Source organism: Panthera uncia (genome assembly GCF_023721935.1).
Source record: "Panthera uncia isolate 11264 chromosome C1 unlocalized genomic scaffold, Puncia_PCG_1.0 HiC_scaffold_4, whole genome shotgun sequence".
NCBI classification, from domain to species: Eukaryota; Metazoa; Chordata; class Mammalia; order Carnivora; family Felidae; genus Panthera; species Panthera uncia.
The window spans coordinates 49,751,603-49,768,636 of record NW_026057585.1 but is presented as its reverse complement, the minus strand read 5'-3'; the positions used below and the strand labels follow the sequence as shown (position 1 = coordinate 49,768,636).

The following is a 17,034-nucleotide window of genomic DNA, read 5'->3' as shown; positions in this document are numbered from 1 at the left end:
GTATTTTACTATTTTTGATGCAATTGTAATGGGATTATTTTCTTGATTTCTCTTTCTTTTGCTTCATTATTAGTGTATAGAAATGCAACAGATTTCTGTACATTGATTTTGTCTTTTGTGACTACTGAATTCATTGATCAGTTCTAGTAATTTTTTGGTAGAGTCTTTAGGTTTTCTAGATATTATTTCTATATATTATGTCATCTGCAAATAGAAGTTTTATTTCTTCCTTACTGATTTGGATGAATTTCATTTATTTTTGTTGTCTATCTGCTGTGGCTAGATCTTCCAGTACTATGTTGAGTAAAAGTGATGAGAGTTGACATGCTTGTCTTTTTCCTGACCTCAGGGGGGACATCTCTCAGATTTTCCCCATTGAGTGTGATGCTTGTTGTGGGTTTTTCATATACGGCCTTTATTATGTTCAGGTATGTTCCCTCTAAACCTACTTTGTTGAGGGCTTTTATCAAGAATGGACGTTATACTTTGTCAAATGCTTTCTCTGCATCTATTGAAATGATCATATGGTTTTTATCCTTTTATTGATGTGGTATGTGACATTGATTTGTGGATATTGAACCACCCTTGCAAACCAGGAATAAATCCCATTTGATAGTAGTGAATGATATTTTTAATGTATTGTTAGATTTGGTTTGCTAGCACTTTTGTTGAGGATTTTTGCATTAATGTTCATCAGAGATATTGGCCTGTAGTTCTGTTTATTTTGGTATAAGGGTGATACTGGCTTCATAGAATGAATTTGGAGGTTTTCCTTCTATTTTTTGGAAGAGTTTGAGTAGAATACGTATTAACTCTTCTTTAAATGTTTGGTAGAATTCACCTATGAACCATCTGGTTCTGGACTTTTGTTTGTGGGCAGTTTTTTGATTACTACTTTAATCCCCTTGCTGGTGATTGGTCTGTTCAAATTTTCTGTTTCTTCCTGCTTCACTTTTGGGAGGTTGTATGTTTCTAGGAATATATCCATTTCTTCTAGTTTGTCTAATTTGTTGGCATACAGTTTTTCATGATATTCTCTTATAATTATTTGTCTTTCTGTGGTGTTCATTGTTATTTCTCCTCTTTCATTTGTTATTTTTACTTGAGTTCTTTCTTTTCTTTCTCCCCCCTTCCCTTTCTCTCTTTCATCTGGCTAGATGTTTATCCATTTTGTTGATGTTTTCAAAGAACCAGCTTCTGGTTTCATTGATCTGTTTTATTGGTTTTCTTACTTTCTAAATCATTTGTTTCTACTCTAAACTTTATTATTTCCTTCCTTCTTCTGGTTTTGGGTTTTATTTATTGTTCTTTTTCTAATTCTTTTAGGTGTAAGGTTAAGCTGTTTAGTTGAGATTTTTCTTGCCTCTGGATGTAGGCCTGTATTCCAATATACTCCCCTCTTTAGAACTGTTTTTGCTGCATCATACAGGTTTTGGACCATTGTGTTTTCATGTTTGTTTCTTTTCTTTTCTTTCTTTCTTTTTTTTTTTTTACTTTTTTATATTTTTTTTCATTTTTGTTTGTTTCCATGTATTTTTTGATTTCTGCTTTTAATTCTTGGTTGACTCATTTATTGTTTAGTAGCATGTTATTTAACCTCCATGTATTTGTGGACTTTCCAGATTTTTTTCTTGTGGTTGATTTCTAGTTTCATAGCATTGTGGTCAGAAAAGATGCATGGTATGACTTTGATCTTTTTGGATTTGTTGAGGCTTGTTTTGTAGCCTAATATGTGATCTATTCTGGAGAATGTTCCGTATGCACTTGAAAAGAATGTGTATTCTGCTGTTTTATGGTGGAATGTTCTGAATATATCTAGTCCAGTGTGTCATTCAAAGGCACTGTTTCCTTGTTGATTTTCTGTTTGGATGATTTGTCCATCGATGTAAGCGAGGTGTTCTTTTACTGTTATTTGTTTACTGTTATTGTATTATTATTGAATTGTTCCTTTGTGTTTGTTATTAGTTGCTTTATGTATTTGGGTGTTTCCATGTTGGGTGCATAGGTATTAACAGTTGTCATATCTTCTTGTTGGATTGTCCCCTTCATGATTTTATAGTGTCCTTCTTTGTCTCTTTTTACAGACTTTGTTTTAAAGTCCATTTTGCCCAAATAAGTATTGCTACTCCAGCTTTCTTTTGACATCCATTTGCCTGATAAATGTTTCTTCATCTCCTCACTTTCAATCTGCATGTGTCTTTAGTCTCAAATGAGTCTCTATTAGGCAACATATAGATGACTTGTTTTTCTATCCATTACATCACCTTATGTCTTTTGATTGGAGCATTTAGTCCATTTACATACAGAATGATTATTGATAGATAACTATTTGCTATTTTTTTTTTTTTTACTTGTTTTGTGGTTGTTTTTGTAGTTTTTCTCTGATCCTTTCTCCTCCTTTTCTTCTTCATGGTTTGCCGGTTTTCTTTAGTGATATACTTAGATTCCTTACTCTTCATTTTTTTGCATACCTATTTACTGTTTTTTGGCTTGTGATTACCATTCAGTTTATATAAAACATCATCTGCTTGTAGCAGTCTATATTAAGTTAATGGTTGCTTAATTTTGAACTCATTTTTCTCTTCCCTCCAAGGTTCAGATATTTGGTATCATATTTTACATCCTTCTATTTTGTTCCTTCCTTGACTGATTTTTACAGATTTATTTATTTATTCACTTATTTATTTTGCTTTTGTGCTTCCTATTTTTCTTATTTTTATGTTGTTGTTGTTGTTTCCCCCCTCAGAGTCCCCTTTAACATTTCTTGTAGGGCTGGTTTAGTGGTCATGCATTCTTAACTTTTGTTTGTCTGGGAAATTCTTTATCTTCTATTCTGAATGATAGACTATTCTTACCTTAAGATTTTTTCCTTTCCACACCCTGAATATATCATGCCACTCCCTCCTGGCCTGCAAAGTTTCTGCTGAAAAATCAGCTGATAGTCTTATGGGATTTCCTTAACTGTCTTCTTTTCTCTTGCAACCTTTAAACCACTTTATCACTATTTTTTTTTTTTTTTTTTTTTGGTCATTTTAATTACTATGTGTCTTGGTGTGGACCTCTTTGGGTTGAATTTGTTGGGGGAATCTCTGTTTACTTCCCCAGAATCATGACATTTTCAGCTATTATTTCTTTAAACACATTTTCTGCCCCCCTTTCTCTCTCTTCTCCTTCTGGGATCCCTATAATGTGCATGTTATTATACTGAATGGTGTTGCTGAGTTCTCTAAGTCTGTTCTCATCATGCAGTATTTGTTTGTCTTTCACCTCTTTAACTTTATTGCTTCCCATTACTTTATCCTCCAGGTCACTGATCTATTCCTCTGCTTTCTATAGCCTACTATTTATCCCATCTATTACATTTTTAATTTCATTTGTTGAGTTTTTCATCTCTGATATGTTAGTTTTTATCTCCTTTTACGGGTCGCACTGACATCCTCCACTCTTTTCTGAAATCAGTAGCTTTATGATCATTACCTTAAATTCTCTATCAGATAGATTACGTATTTCTGTTTCTGCTTAGATCTCCTGCTGTGATTTTGTCATGTTCCTTCAGAGCCAACTTCTAATAATAGCATTTACCACAATGCATAGTAATTTATGTTTACCTCCTACTACCCATCCCCATAACCCCTTCCTCAACTATCCTGGGAGATCCCTGTCTTTTCTGGGTTTATCCTAGGACATATTTAGCATACTGCCAGTGGGAACTACTACATTCCTAGCAGGGCATTAACAAATGAATGAATTCCTCTTTTCCTTGCTTCTAAAAACCAAATTCTCTGTTACTCACATTTAAAATTTGGATGAGAGATTTTTCTTTTTGTAGTTATGTTTTTGAACTCCTCTTAGAAAGGCATTGTTGGCACTTTGCTCTCTTAATTCTATTAATTGCCTCTAGACAAAATACCTTTCTGCAAATCATTTTTACTTAAAAATTCTTTCCAGTCCTGTTGATGAGTCAATAGCTGAAGTATCAGGAAGTGATTCTTTAAATATCTTTTAAATACCTATAATTACACGCAGCAAACCCACATATCCTCTGACCTCATACTCTAGACTTGGTTCTCCTGATTTTTAATTCAAGGAAGGAAATATAAAATGACTTGGGGTGAAGATGGCAAAATGCACCTGAAAGTGAATTGCTCACCTCTCTCAAATTTGTGTAAAATGTAAAGTTAGAAGAAATGTTAACAGTTACCTAGACTAAGTCCTTTTTAAAAAGTAGATCCTTTCTTTTTTTTTTTTTTTTTTTTCCTGGAAGCAGGACCAGAAGTCATAAAGGTCCTAAGGTTGCATAGCAAATTAGCGGCAGTTGGACTAGAACCTACATTTCCTGATTCCAGGACATGTGTTCTCTTACCTCATACTAGCTGCTCATGAAAAATTCGGTGTTTTTAAAAGACCTAGCAAATATGCATTTGGATCTCTTCACACTTGTATTTCCTCATATGTAAAGTAGGGATAATAATAGTAGCTACCTCGTGGGTCTGTTGTGAGATTTTAAAATTGACACACGTTCAGTATTACATAGGTTTCAGGTATACATCGTGGTGATTCCACAACTCTCTATGTTATGCTATGCCCACAAGTATAGCTACCATCTGTGACTATACAGTGATATTACAGTATCAGTGGCTATATTCCTTGTGTCGTACCTTTTATCTCCATGACTGACTCATTTCATTACTGGAAGTTTATACCTCCCGCTTGCCTTCATCCATTTTGCCCATCCCCCAACCCCCTCCCCTCTGGCAATCACATTTCTTCTCTGCATTTATGGGTCTGTTTCTGTTTTTCGTTTTGTTTTTTAGATTCCACATAGGAGTGAAATCGTATGGTACTTGTCTTTCTCTGACTTATTTCACTCAACCTTATACCCTCTAGATCCATCCATGTGGTTGCAAATGTCAAGATTTCATTCTTTTTTTATGTCTGAGGTAGTAGCCCATTGTGTGTGTATCTCACATCTTTATCCATTCATTTATCCATGGATACTTGGGCTGCCTCCATAATTTGGCTACAGTGTAGCATTATTTACAATAGCCAAGACATGGAAGCAACCAAATGTCCATGGATAAAGAAGTGTTATATATATATATATATATATATGTATATATATATACATATATATACACACACACACACATATATACACACATATATACACATACACATATATATGTATACATATATGTACATATATATGTGTGTGCGTGTGTGTGTATGTATATATATATATATATATAATGGAATATTATTCAGCCACAAAAAAGAAATGTTGCCAATTGCAACAGCATAGATGGATCTAGAAGGATATTACACTAAGCAAAATAAGTCAGAGAAAGACCAATGCTGTATGATTTCACATATGTGGAACCTGAAAAACAAAACAAATGAACAAAGGCAAAAAAGAGAAACAAAAAAACCCCAGACTCTTAACTATAGAGAACAGATGGTTACCATAGGGGAAGTAGGTGAGGTGGATGGGCGAAATAGGTGAAGGGGGATTAAGAGTACACTTATCTTGATGAGCACTCAGTAATATATAGAATTGTTGAATCATTATATTGTATACCTGAAACTAATATAGCACTGCATATTAATTATACTAGAATTAAAATTTTTTTTTTTTAAATTTTTTTTTCAACGTTTTTTATTTATTTTTGGGACAGAGAGAGACAGAGCATGAACGGGGGAGGGGCAGAGAGAGAGGGAGACACAGAATCGGAAACAGGCTCCAGGCTCCAGGCTCCGAGCCATCAGCCCAGAGCCTGACGCGGGGCTCGAACTCACGGACCACGAGATCGTGACCTGGCTGAAGTCGGACGCTTAACCGACTGCGCCACCCAGGCGCCCCTAGAATTAAAATTTTTAAAAATGCAATAAACATAGGGGTGCATATATCTTTTCAAAGTAGTGTTTTGTTTTCTTTGGGTAAATACCTCGCAGGTAAATTACTGGATGATAGGGGTTTTTTTTTGTTTTTTGTTTTTTAGGAAACTCCATGCTGTTTTTCAGTGGCTGCATCAATTTGTATTCCCACCAACAGTATAAGAGGATTCCTCTTCTCTACACCCTAACCAACACATATTATTTCTTGACTTTTTGATTCTAGTCATTCTGACAGGTGTGAGGTGATGCCTCATTGTGGTTTTGTGCATTTCTCCGATGCTTAGTGATGTTGAGCACCTCTTCATGAGTCTGTTTGCCACCTGCATGTCTTCTTTGGAAAAATGTCTATTCAGGTCCTCTGCCCAGTTTTAATTGGATTATTAGTGTGTGTGTGTATTGAATTGAATAAGTATTCTAGATATTAACCCCTTTTCAGATATATTATTTGCAAGTCTCTTCTCCCAGTAAGTTGCCTTTCATTTTGCTAGTTTCCTACCCTGTGCAAAAGTCTCTTATTTTGGTGTAGTCCCAATAGTTTATTTTTGCTTTTGTTTTTGTTATGTCTTGGGGAGACATATCTAGAAAAATGTTGCTAAGGCCGATGTTAAGGAAATCATTGCCAATGTTTTCTTCTAGGTATTTTATGGTTTTGTGTCTCATATTTAGGTCTTTAATCCATTTTATTTGTATATAATGTAAAAAGTGGTCCAGTTTCATTCTTATGCATGTAGCTGTCTAGTTTTCCCAGCACGGTCTATCAAAGAGACTCTTTTCCTCATTGTATATTCTTGCCTCCTTCGCCATAGATTGGCCATATAAGCATGGGTTTATTTCTGGGTTTTCTCTTTTGTTCACATGCCAACTTTTACTTAGGGTTATCCTTAACCAGATCCCAGGAGGCATGAATGCTCTGTGCAGTCAGTGCCAGGAACAAAGCAGGTACTGCTGGCCATGTTCTTCCAGTGAGTGCCTTAGGCTTGCCCCCAGTAGAACAACAACTTCTAGATCCACAGGGTCCCCCATGATGTCACAGGATGAATATTTTATGTTAGGACCAGATTTAAAGTCTCTTAGTCAATGAAGCTCTCATTTCTACCTAAGTAGGATGTGTGTGTGGAAGGGTGGGGGGGTGACCGGATCTAGAGACCAGAAGTAGCAACTTGTACATAGATGTTTTGGCTGCAAATTTCTTAGACCTCCAAGCCTGGGATCTTGCCATTATGCATCTCAATGATTTCAATTACTTGCTTTTATAATAAGATTATCTAGGATTTATAGGGTATAGGAATGCTTCATATGAATAATTCTTAATGATATCTAAAACTTTACTATTAACTTCTCCTTTATGCTAAACATTGCTCTTTCCATAGTGATCTTCTAACCATTAAGTCATTAGCATCTTTGAATTTATTTGGATTGCATTCTCCCTCAGGATAAAGAGAACATTGGTTTCTGAAAAAATTGATAATTGAAGGGTTCTTGAGACCAACTGTGCATGTTTGCCCAAGGCTGGCCTACAGTTAAACGGCCTTGATAGACATGAATGACTCTGATAAGGAGATAGTAATTGGAGTAGCAGAAGGGCTCATCTGAAAGCAAAGGTTGTTTGCTGCTTACAGTGGTAAAGAGGTAAAGTAAAGTAGCCAGTAGGGCCATGCTCTGAAGACAAGCTAAAGGTGATATCCATGCCAGATGGTGCAAAGATGGGTATAGCTGATGGTGGAATCAGGTTCTACAGAGCTGTAAGCCAAAGGTTTGTAAACCTAGGGACAGGGAAGGAAGGAGGGAGAAATCCTCAACAGGTGTCTACCTACCACCAAATAAGGCGGCTTATAAATACTATACACATGTATATGTATGTTGTAACTGACCATCTTGCCAATGAGAAGGTGTTCACCCCCCGTATCTTGGAGAGTTGGAAAGCCACGTGACATGAATCTCCACGCCAAGCTACCACCATCACCTGTAGGTTTGAGTTCCTTGTTCATAACATTAAGGTAGTATAACATTTCATCTGCCATATTTACTTACATTGTCTATCCTTTGCATTACCTTCTCTTCCCTCACTTTGTTTTAAATTCACCCCTACCCAGTCTCATCTCCTAATACAATTGTCCTCCATTGAAAGTCACAGGAACTTCTGATACTTTGAACCAGTGAAAGTGCATGTTAGCTGCTGTTTTTCATGATCAAAATCTCAATTCTTCAGTCCTTTCCTAGAAAGGGCTGAAGGACTCTTTTGCTCCTACCCTTTATAGTGTGTATGTACTGATTCTCAGAAGCCAGGGTCATCTCTGTAGCTGCCCAGATCCATAACCAGACACTCACTGGCTGCCTTTTTTTCCTTTCTGGATGATGATATTGTTCCTTCATCTCTAAGGGAATCCCAGCCTTAGGGGAAGGAATTGAGGAGGAGGCAGGGTACCTTTGGCAAATACTTGGTGAATATGAGTCATTGTGAGCGTAATGGCTTTTTCATTTGTTATCTGTTTCCATGGTCACAGCTGGGTCTCAGGCTGGGAAACCACCCTCTCTACACATTGGATACCATTACATCATTCCTCTTTAATAACCTCCACTGCCTTCCTGTTGCTTGCAGGACAAACAAGTAGTTTGGGAATTACTCTGTACTCTAGTTTTGAGCCCACTCTCCTCCTCTTCCCTTTCTTCCAAGACTTCATTCTAGTGCTTACAAAATTTCTTCTTTTCTCAAGACCCAGCTCACACATCACCTCCCTTGGAAGCCTCCTCAGACCTCACTGTTGTGGAGCTGGTCCTTCCTCCTCTGGGCTCTCACAGTACCATGTGCTCACCTTCACACAGGGTATTCTGCTGCTCGATTGTCAGTTTCTCTATCTGCCATGCCACCCTCCTTGCTCCGGACTGTGAGCTTTGCACGGGCTGGTGTGAGTCTTACTCATTGGAGGGCCAGAGCCTGGTATTCAACATCTGGCTCTCAGCAGGTGTTAAGAAAATGGTAACTGAATGAAGGAGAATGGAAGAGAGCTGGTCTTCTATTAATTTATTGGGCAAAACACGAGTAGGATGATACAGTGAGGCACGGATCCAGTAAAGAGAAGGATGTTTTAATGAAACTTCTTTTGAATCTGTGAAGTACATGTGAAGGAAATGTTTCTATTCTTTCCATAGGACAGATTTCCAAACAATGATCACAGTGCTTAGGTTAATAAGATGCTGGACAGATGAGTAGCCAAAGAATGCCATAAAATGACAAAATCCCATCCCAGATTACTGGGACAAGTGAATGATGTTTAGAGTTACACGGCTAAAAACAAAACATTACAGTAATCAAGTCCATAAAACCAGAAAAAGCTTTATAACAAAAAGGCCTTTCATAAGCTATTAAGTGAGCATATATGATAGACGAACCATTTTATATTTGAAGCAGCTTATAGCACCAACACATTGGCAGGACCTGTAGCGGGGTAGGCCATTGGACCGAGGCTTCGGAGAGTGGAGGTGCAGGGGCAGGGGGATCGCCACCATCATCTACTTCAAGCCCCTTGTTTTACAGATGGCAAAACGGAGGCCCAGCGAGATGAAGTGCCTTGTTCAGAGTCACACGACACAGGGGCACCACATTGGCTAAAAAAGGATCCAAGGCTATGATCCAGGCCACCCAATTTTAGGTAAGTGCTCTATTTTAATTTACACTTAATTCTATTTGATTCACGTATTTTGTTCCTGTTAATAGATCTATCATAAAAGAAATCAATACAATTCATAACACACTCCAGTATTATATTTTATGGAGAAGGACAGACATGTACTATAGTTCATTTCTTGGGCTTCTACAGATCTTCAATCAATAGTTGGAGTAACCAGATGACACTTAGTTGTAAATTAGCTGAGAAGAAGGCATCTGAAGAAAAAGTTTGGTGCATCCTCTACTACCTAAACTAACCTATGCCTCAAAATTACTAAGTCACTGGTATAATTTCTTTGATAGTTAAAGATTAGTAAAGTACAAAAACAGTATGGAAAGAAGGCAGGTCCTTCCTTTAAAAGGTAATTATGGCACTTTCATTTTCATAAGGTAAGGAAATGTAAAAACCTGATTCTCTGTAGAAGAAAAAATAGCTACAACCTATACTTGGTGAACAAACTGGAATAATGTGTTTCTGTAAAATACTTTGGAGTCCTGAAATTTTATCTAGCATATCTTGCCGTGGTCCTGAGGCCTCAATTGGGACAGATTTATGCACTAATGAACATATAAGAATGAAAAAAAGTCACCGTTAACAGAAACAGCATTAAAGGCAAAAGTATAATGAACACATTTAAATAGCTTCACAGATATGAAGCCAAAAGTTGCATGTATATATGTGATTTGTTTTTATAGTGGTAGTTGGAAAAACAACACATACTGGGCATTTGTCCATTATCATAAACCAGCTGCTGTAGAACAGTTAAAAATGGTTTTTCATAAGTAAAATAAAGCCTGACAAATAAAAGTGATTTCTATATGTCCTATACATGTACTTTCTCACATAGACATCTAGTTTTAAGTAAATCAACATTTAACTACAATTTTTCCCCACTGGGTCCATCATCAAAGGATGTGATTTCACTTTTCTTAAACATGCCCTATACATCATTAGGAAGCTACATGATATTTATACTCCTAGCCTTTATGATAGCTGACCAGGAAAAATGAAATCTTTAGGGACCTCAAGTCCATTCCTTACCACTATAAGCACATTAACAAATAGGGAGCAAAACATATTTGTTTTCCATTAGGTAAAAGAGCATAACTTAGTACTAAGCAATGAACTATGCTTGCTACTGAAAAAGTGCACATATAATGAAAAGGTATAATAAAATTTCATAAAAATATTTAACAAGCTGTATTATAAATATTTAAAGAAACATGTTAAAAATCAGAGTGAAAATAAGATTAGTGTTCTGAAACTATCGGTAGAAAAATATACTTATTAAAAGAAAATGTCTCATTAAGTGAAGCATTAAATGCAATGTTGTCTTTTTCGTGTACATTTCAAATTTCACCTTTATCTCTCCTAAACAGGTGCCTACAATTTATGTGGAAACTGGTCATATTGCAAAACCCAGAGGCAGAGGACAAGAGGATAAGGCCAGTGGCATGATTTTCACATGATCTTGGAAAAGTGAGGGCAGTTCACAATACTGAACAGATAGGTGACTGGGGAAATACTGACTATATTTGAACAATTTAAAAATAGCACTACATTTGTTCACCCACAATCTGCTTAATACTTAAAACCAGACATTAGGTTTTAAAAGGGGCTTGTGTTGCAGGGCAAGATTGTACAGAACTAGGGAAAACCATCAGAAATAATTCCATTTTGGGGTTGACTCCTTTTTGAAAATAAGCTTTTAATCCTTCATCAGTAGTTATTTTCAATGAACTAAAGATGAATTAAAATATCAAAGGCTTGTAAATGGTTTGAGCCCTTAGGTGAGCACTTTTTTTTTTTTTTTTTAAGAACCTTTTCTCTTTCTCTGATAAAGTTAAAATACTCTCTGGGCACAGGAGATTCCTTGGGATGCCCACTGGAAATTCCAAGGATGTGAGGGCTGTACTCATGTCCAGAGGAAAATCAAGGAACTGCTGCTGGAACCCTGAAGCCCAAGTCATGTATCCCTGAATCCAAGCCTGCCTCGGGTGGTTTGTGGACAAGGTAGGGAACACACTGGCACTATAGATATTTGAAAAGTGCCTGATACTGTTGTGTTTCATGTATTTCCATCCCACCATGTTCCACCCACTTGGGGCTGGGGAGGTGAATACCACCTCTGGAAAGAGATGTTCTAGTGGGAGAGGAAAGACAAAGGGCAGGGCAGAGAGAGTGAAATTACAAAGTTTGGCTGAGAAAAGCAGCTGGTTTTCACACATTCCTGCTCTCCTTTGGGTGGGGCTCACGTGCACTCTAGGCATTAGGGTGGACATTTCAGAGGTGTCTCTCCACAATCTAGAGAACATGAGCCCCAGAGTCTGGCCCAGAGGCCTCCCCCCCTCTTCTAGACTCAGGATCATGGGAGCCTTTTTAGGTTCCCTTGTCAATACCTGATAAGAGGGTTTTTAGTTCAGTTTTTAAATTTTAATCGGTATAGTTAATTCTAGCCTAAGAGGTCAGCAACATTTCTTCACAACTCAATTACAGTGGATACCTTTTTGTACAATAACTATATGAAAAACTTTTATTCTATCTACATACAGCTCAAGACAAAGGTATAACTTCTGGAGTCGAACTGATGGCATGGAGAGAGAAATTTTAAAAAGGAAATAGCATTGATATGTGTATATACAAAGACATATATATATACACAAAACACTCCTCACCCATGTACACTGTACAGGTTGGCACAACCCTATTAAAAACATACTATGATATAAAGGTTTCAGTAAGTTATTCTTGGCATTTTAACCTAGACAGGTACTTAGGTAATTTAAGTCTTGATATGACTGGGTTATTCATATATTTAAAAGCAGATAATGTTTTTTTTAAATGGCCCAGACCAACTTTTCTGAAGCAGTAACCCAATAGAACACCATAGTTATCAAATGGAAAAGAAGATTGTTATTCTGTATTAAATGAGTAAAAGGTGTTTTAGAGAAAGGGCAGCTTGGAAAATAAAGACATCAGAGTCAATCGTTCCAAGTTAGAGTATTTTAGTTATTAGCAGTGGTTACCAAATAAGCTGAAGGTAAATGTCTTCCAAGGAGCTGCTCATAATTTGCTTTGTTGAGAAGAGGCGAGGGACGGTTTCCGTGTTCCTCTATAAGATGATGCAAGTTTTTTTATCCTTGAAAGGGTTTTCTGAGGTTGGTATCCCGATCAGCAAAGGGTCGCTCCTGGCATGCTCCTCACAGTAGGACATGAGGTCCGCCGATGCCTTTGAGACCTGACAGGTGGATGAACCAAAGCAAACACACAAGAAAATAATGTATGCACAAACTTTAAAAGGGTAGTTGAATGTTGGTCCTCTGCGTAGAAGACTGGTGGAGTGAGCTTTCCAGACCCCGTTTCTCCCAGATTACTTGTCAGTTAAAAAGGAAAAAGATTTGTAAACGGACAAATCTGGTAGCTCTGCTTCTTTAACCAAGTGATCGGATCTAAAGATCGGAGAAAAATGACATCACGTGTCTCCTAGGGTGAGCACAGATGACGCACCACCAGCTAGCAACTATTCCTGCCAAAACATTTAGCCGGCATCGAAGAATCGGCAAGCAATGGTATCCCATGGGAGGGCCATTCTGAGTGGCCTGGATTCTTCAAAAGTGGACTGTGTGTTAGATATTACTAGATGATCCCGAAACTTATAACTGTAGTGTGGTTATGAGGAAGGTGAAGTATTTAAGGGTGAAGAGTCACGATGTTTGCAAATAACTTTCAAGTGGTTTAAAGGGTATGTGTTGTGTGGGTGCGTGTACAAGACACAGAAAAAGCAAATGTGGCAAAATGTTAATTGGTGAATCGTGGCAAAGGGTGTATATGGGTGTTTGTTGTGATAGCTCTTTTACAGGTTTGACGCTTTTCAAAATAAGCATGGGAATGGGGAAGTATATGTGAATCAAGGGAAGGCTGTATCTTAGTATTTGATACAAAATTGGAACTGAATTATGGACTTGGAGTCCGTATTCTTGAGAGAAGAGCTTTAGGTTCTACTGTTAAAGGTTGGTCTTAGAAAAATAAAAGGAGGGATAAAACCAGAATGGGAAGATTCAGTGCCTTCCTCTGGCACGAGTTAAAAACAGAAAATGCCACACCCTGTTCAGAAGTCTGGGTGGGCTATTCCACAGAATAATCAGATCAGTGTCCTCAGGCAAGGAACACAGGGCAGCTGAGTCCCGTCAAACACAGCATAAGCAGCCTCATGTTTTGAAGACAGGTGACTATCTCCAGGCCCAGAGGAATGTATCAGGTGACTGCTTCAGTTTCTAGGAAACAGCATTACTCACAACATTCCAGGGCACACACTGCCTAGTTCTCTCTTGGGATTTGGGGAGAAAAGACTTCGAAGTCAGGTGACCTAACAAATGCCTTCCCCTTTCTCGTAGATCTCAACTAAGGCTTGGCATTACTCACCCCGGGTACAGAATGTGGTCATTAAAATAGTGCACACACATTTAAAAAAGTGCGTAGTCTTAAAAAAGGAGACCCCGAGTGTTGACTTGCTATGCCAGACTATACTCTAAAGCACTTAGTAAATTCCAGAGGGATAACAAGGGTGTTTATAAAATCCATCTAGAACCCCTGTCCCAGTGCAGAACACAGAGATCACGGGACTTGGCTGTGTTCCTTCAGGGAAGGTAGGTTCTTGGGGAATCCTGTCATTGGGTCTAGGTTTTCTGTTCCAACAGAGAGGCTAACTCAGACACTTTGGCTTGCCTGTGCTTTTGAAATGAAGCCCAGGCCGGGCAGAAATGAACGTTAGATTCTGAGGCTCTCAGCCGGCCCTAGGAAAATCCTGGCCCCAAGCCGCAGGGAATGGCACTGCCTTCTCGGAAACGTGGCCCCGCCGTGGGGAGCAGAGGGACCTGATCAGAAAACACGTCTGATCCCATCCAGGCCTCTTACCTTTATTCTCTCAATGGAGGCTTCCATTCTCAACTGCTGCACAGTTCTCCTTGCCTGGGCGATGTTGTTGGTGCTTGCTGTTTTGCTCGACATTGTCAGGTATTGTTTTTACCTGAAACCTGAAAAGAATGTAAGTTGTTTAAACATTCCTAAAGTTTGCATTACTTAGGGGAAAAGGATGCATTTTTCCCAGTCATCATGGGCTCTGTGAGGTAGTTACGAGAATGCCCTCCCATTGGAGCTCCTTCATAGATCTTTCCTTTGCAGAAACCCAGTACTAGTTTCATCCATCCACCCCAACACGCAGCATAATGGAGCCTTTTCTAGCATCTTCTGAGAGGAAACAAATATACATAAACATTTGCAGTAGTTAGGGGGCCTCCGGCACATATGAGCGTATGCAAGCACAGGCCACATTACGTGTGTAGTTTAATATTACTGCTATGTCCTTTAATAGAAGGTTTGATTTTATTTCATTTTGGCTCTCTTACCCAACTATTACACTGATTCAAGTCCTGGCAACAGAAAACAGCAAAGGAGAGTGCCTCTGGAGAACTTTACACAAAGGGTGCATTTTTAGGTGCTATCGAGGTTTGCAATCATTTGAGGAATGTTAGTTAGGCAGATAAGGAAGCCTTTATTCAAGAAAAAGTGGGAACCTTTCAGCTGAAAGACTCTCAATGATGAACCCCCTGCAAATGTCAAAGGGGATACACTGAGCAGCCTAAAGCCTGAATATTTAACAGAACTCTATCTTTCCCTCCTTTACCTCTCTCTGGCCTCAGCCGGGGCGCCCAGGGCACTTGCTAATCCTGTACCCCCACCACATGTTTGGGGGTTGACTCTCCTCTCGGGCCTGAGCCCTTGGAGCCAAGGCTGCTCTTTTCCTCTCGCTCCCCAGCCACCTGGTAAAAAGGAAATGAAACCTCCTGGACCTTGAGCTTTAACCCGGCTGATTGTCCAAGGACATATTCCAAAAGGCAGGCAGGCTAGGGAAAAGCACTACTGGTGCCCCTGCCATATATGGCTAAGTTCTGTCTTGGCACGGTGGCGAGTGGGGGAAAATGCAGAGCTGGCAGGCCGGGTGGCAGTTTTGTGACTCATAGAAGCAGGTGGACAGTAGGTATGCCTCCCTCATACTATGCAAGGGCTCAGCAAAGTCTTGGGGCACCGTGGCGCCTGCAGCAAACCCAGACTGACTCAACCTTCTGGAAGGGCCACACTTGCAAAAAGCATCTCTGCCATAAAGGCCTAGGACCAGGCAGGGCTACAAAACATGCCCGCAACCCCCAGGCTCCACGGTGTCCACCACGTGGGCACCAAGGTGCTCTGCCTGAGCTCTGCCACACTTGGAATGCTCCCAAGGGCTTGGCTCCAAGATTTAGACAGGGCTTTGGTCAGAGGTGGCTTTGGGTCAACTGTACAAATAAACCTGTGTTTTTAACTGTGTGCAGAACTTTGACATCCAGCCTCATCGTCATGCTTCATATTCCTGGGTTTGGACCCTGCCTCTGCCACTTACTAGCTGGGTGAAACTGGGCTGATCACTTAACCTCTATGAGCCCAAGCTTTCTTCTGCATAATTTGAGGAGATGATGGTTTTTGAGGAGCCACTTTGCTGATGCACATGTAGTGTTTATCAGAGGACCAAGGCACCCCAAAAATAGCAGCTGCTCTTGTATTTATCCTTGGGAGGCCACACACAGCACGATGAATCAGAATTGCCTGTGTACCTGGCTGCCTCGCCCAGGTCAGTGAGGCTCCAGGATTCTGATGACGGGGCCTGGGTGGGCCATGGCATGAGGCCCCTTGTAAGTGCATCCTTAGGTGATTCTGCTGCACTCCGCTGTCAGGGTAGAATGGAATGGCTGGTGACAGACAACAGAGGATTCCCCTAGAAATAAGGATGTCCCACCAGTGCAGGAAACTGGGAGGAGGAATCATCCATACATCATACACAGGGCAGGGTGGCCCGGCTTTAATCCTAGGCCTTGGCGACCTCATTTCAACACTCCCTGACTCGCTGCCTCTTCCTCAGATTCCAATCATCCCGCCCCACCCAAGGGAGAGGCCTAGGGTCCTCTCCCAGCGGTTTTGCTCATACCCAGCGGCCTGGCCCAGTGTTGTTCTGTGCTCCCAGGCAAGCATTTATTAACAGAGCCTTTGAAATGGGACCGAGGCAGAAGGCAAACCTCCCTGCAAGCAGAGTGAAGCATCCCGATTCATGGCATTCTAGTTCCACGTTTTGTGCCCTGCAGCATGTTAAACGGGGCTCCTGTGCCAGTTGGCGAGGTTTCTGAGATTTGGCCCCCAACCTCCAGAATGTGAATATGATACCCTTCTGAAGGGCCTGTGGTTTCCAGGCTGCATCCTAAGGACTTTCTAAATGTCCCTTTGAATGAGAATAACGCCAAGCATTCTCTTCTCAGGCTCCAGGGCATAAAGTTTCCAAGGCCTGAGCAAGTTTCCCTGTAACTGCACACCAGTTCACATCGGTCAGGCCTGGACCACTCGTTGCTCCCACCCGCGTAGCTATGAGCAAAGAGCCCACGGTCAG

The 17,034-nt window shown here is 39.7% G+C and overlaps 1 protein-coding gene across 1 annotated transcript in view; it reads right to left on the bottom strand.

Annotated features, from left to right (window-relative positions):
* Nucleotides 1-8,902: 8,902 nt before the first annotated feature.
* GNG12 (G protein subunit gamma 12) overlaps nt 8,903-17,034 on the bottom strand; it is a 77,459-nt gene continuing 69,327 nt past the window's right edge. Inside the window, exons 2-3 of the mRNA XM_049617034.1 lie at nt 14,478-14,596; nt 8,903-12,801 (exon numbers count right to left, since the gene is read on the bottom strand). Of these exons, the coding sequence (XP_049472991.1) occupies nt 12,676-12,801; nt 14,478-14,570 (219 nt within the window). The 5' untranslated portion in view covers nt 14,571-14,596 and the 3' untranslated portion in view covers nt 8,903-12,675. The remainder of the gene's footprint in view (nt 12,802-14,477; nt 14,597-17,034) is intronic.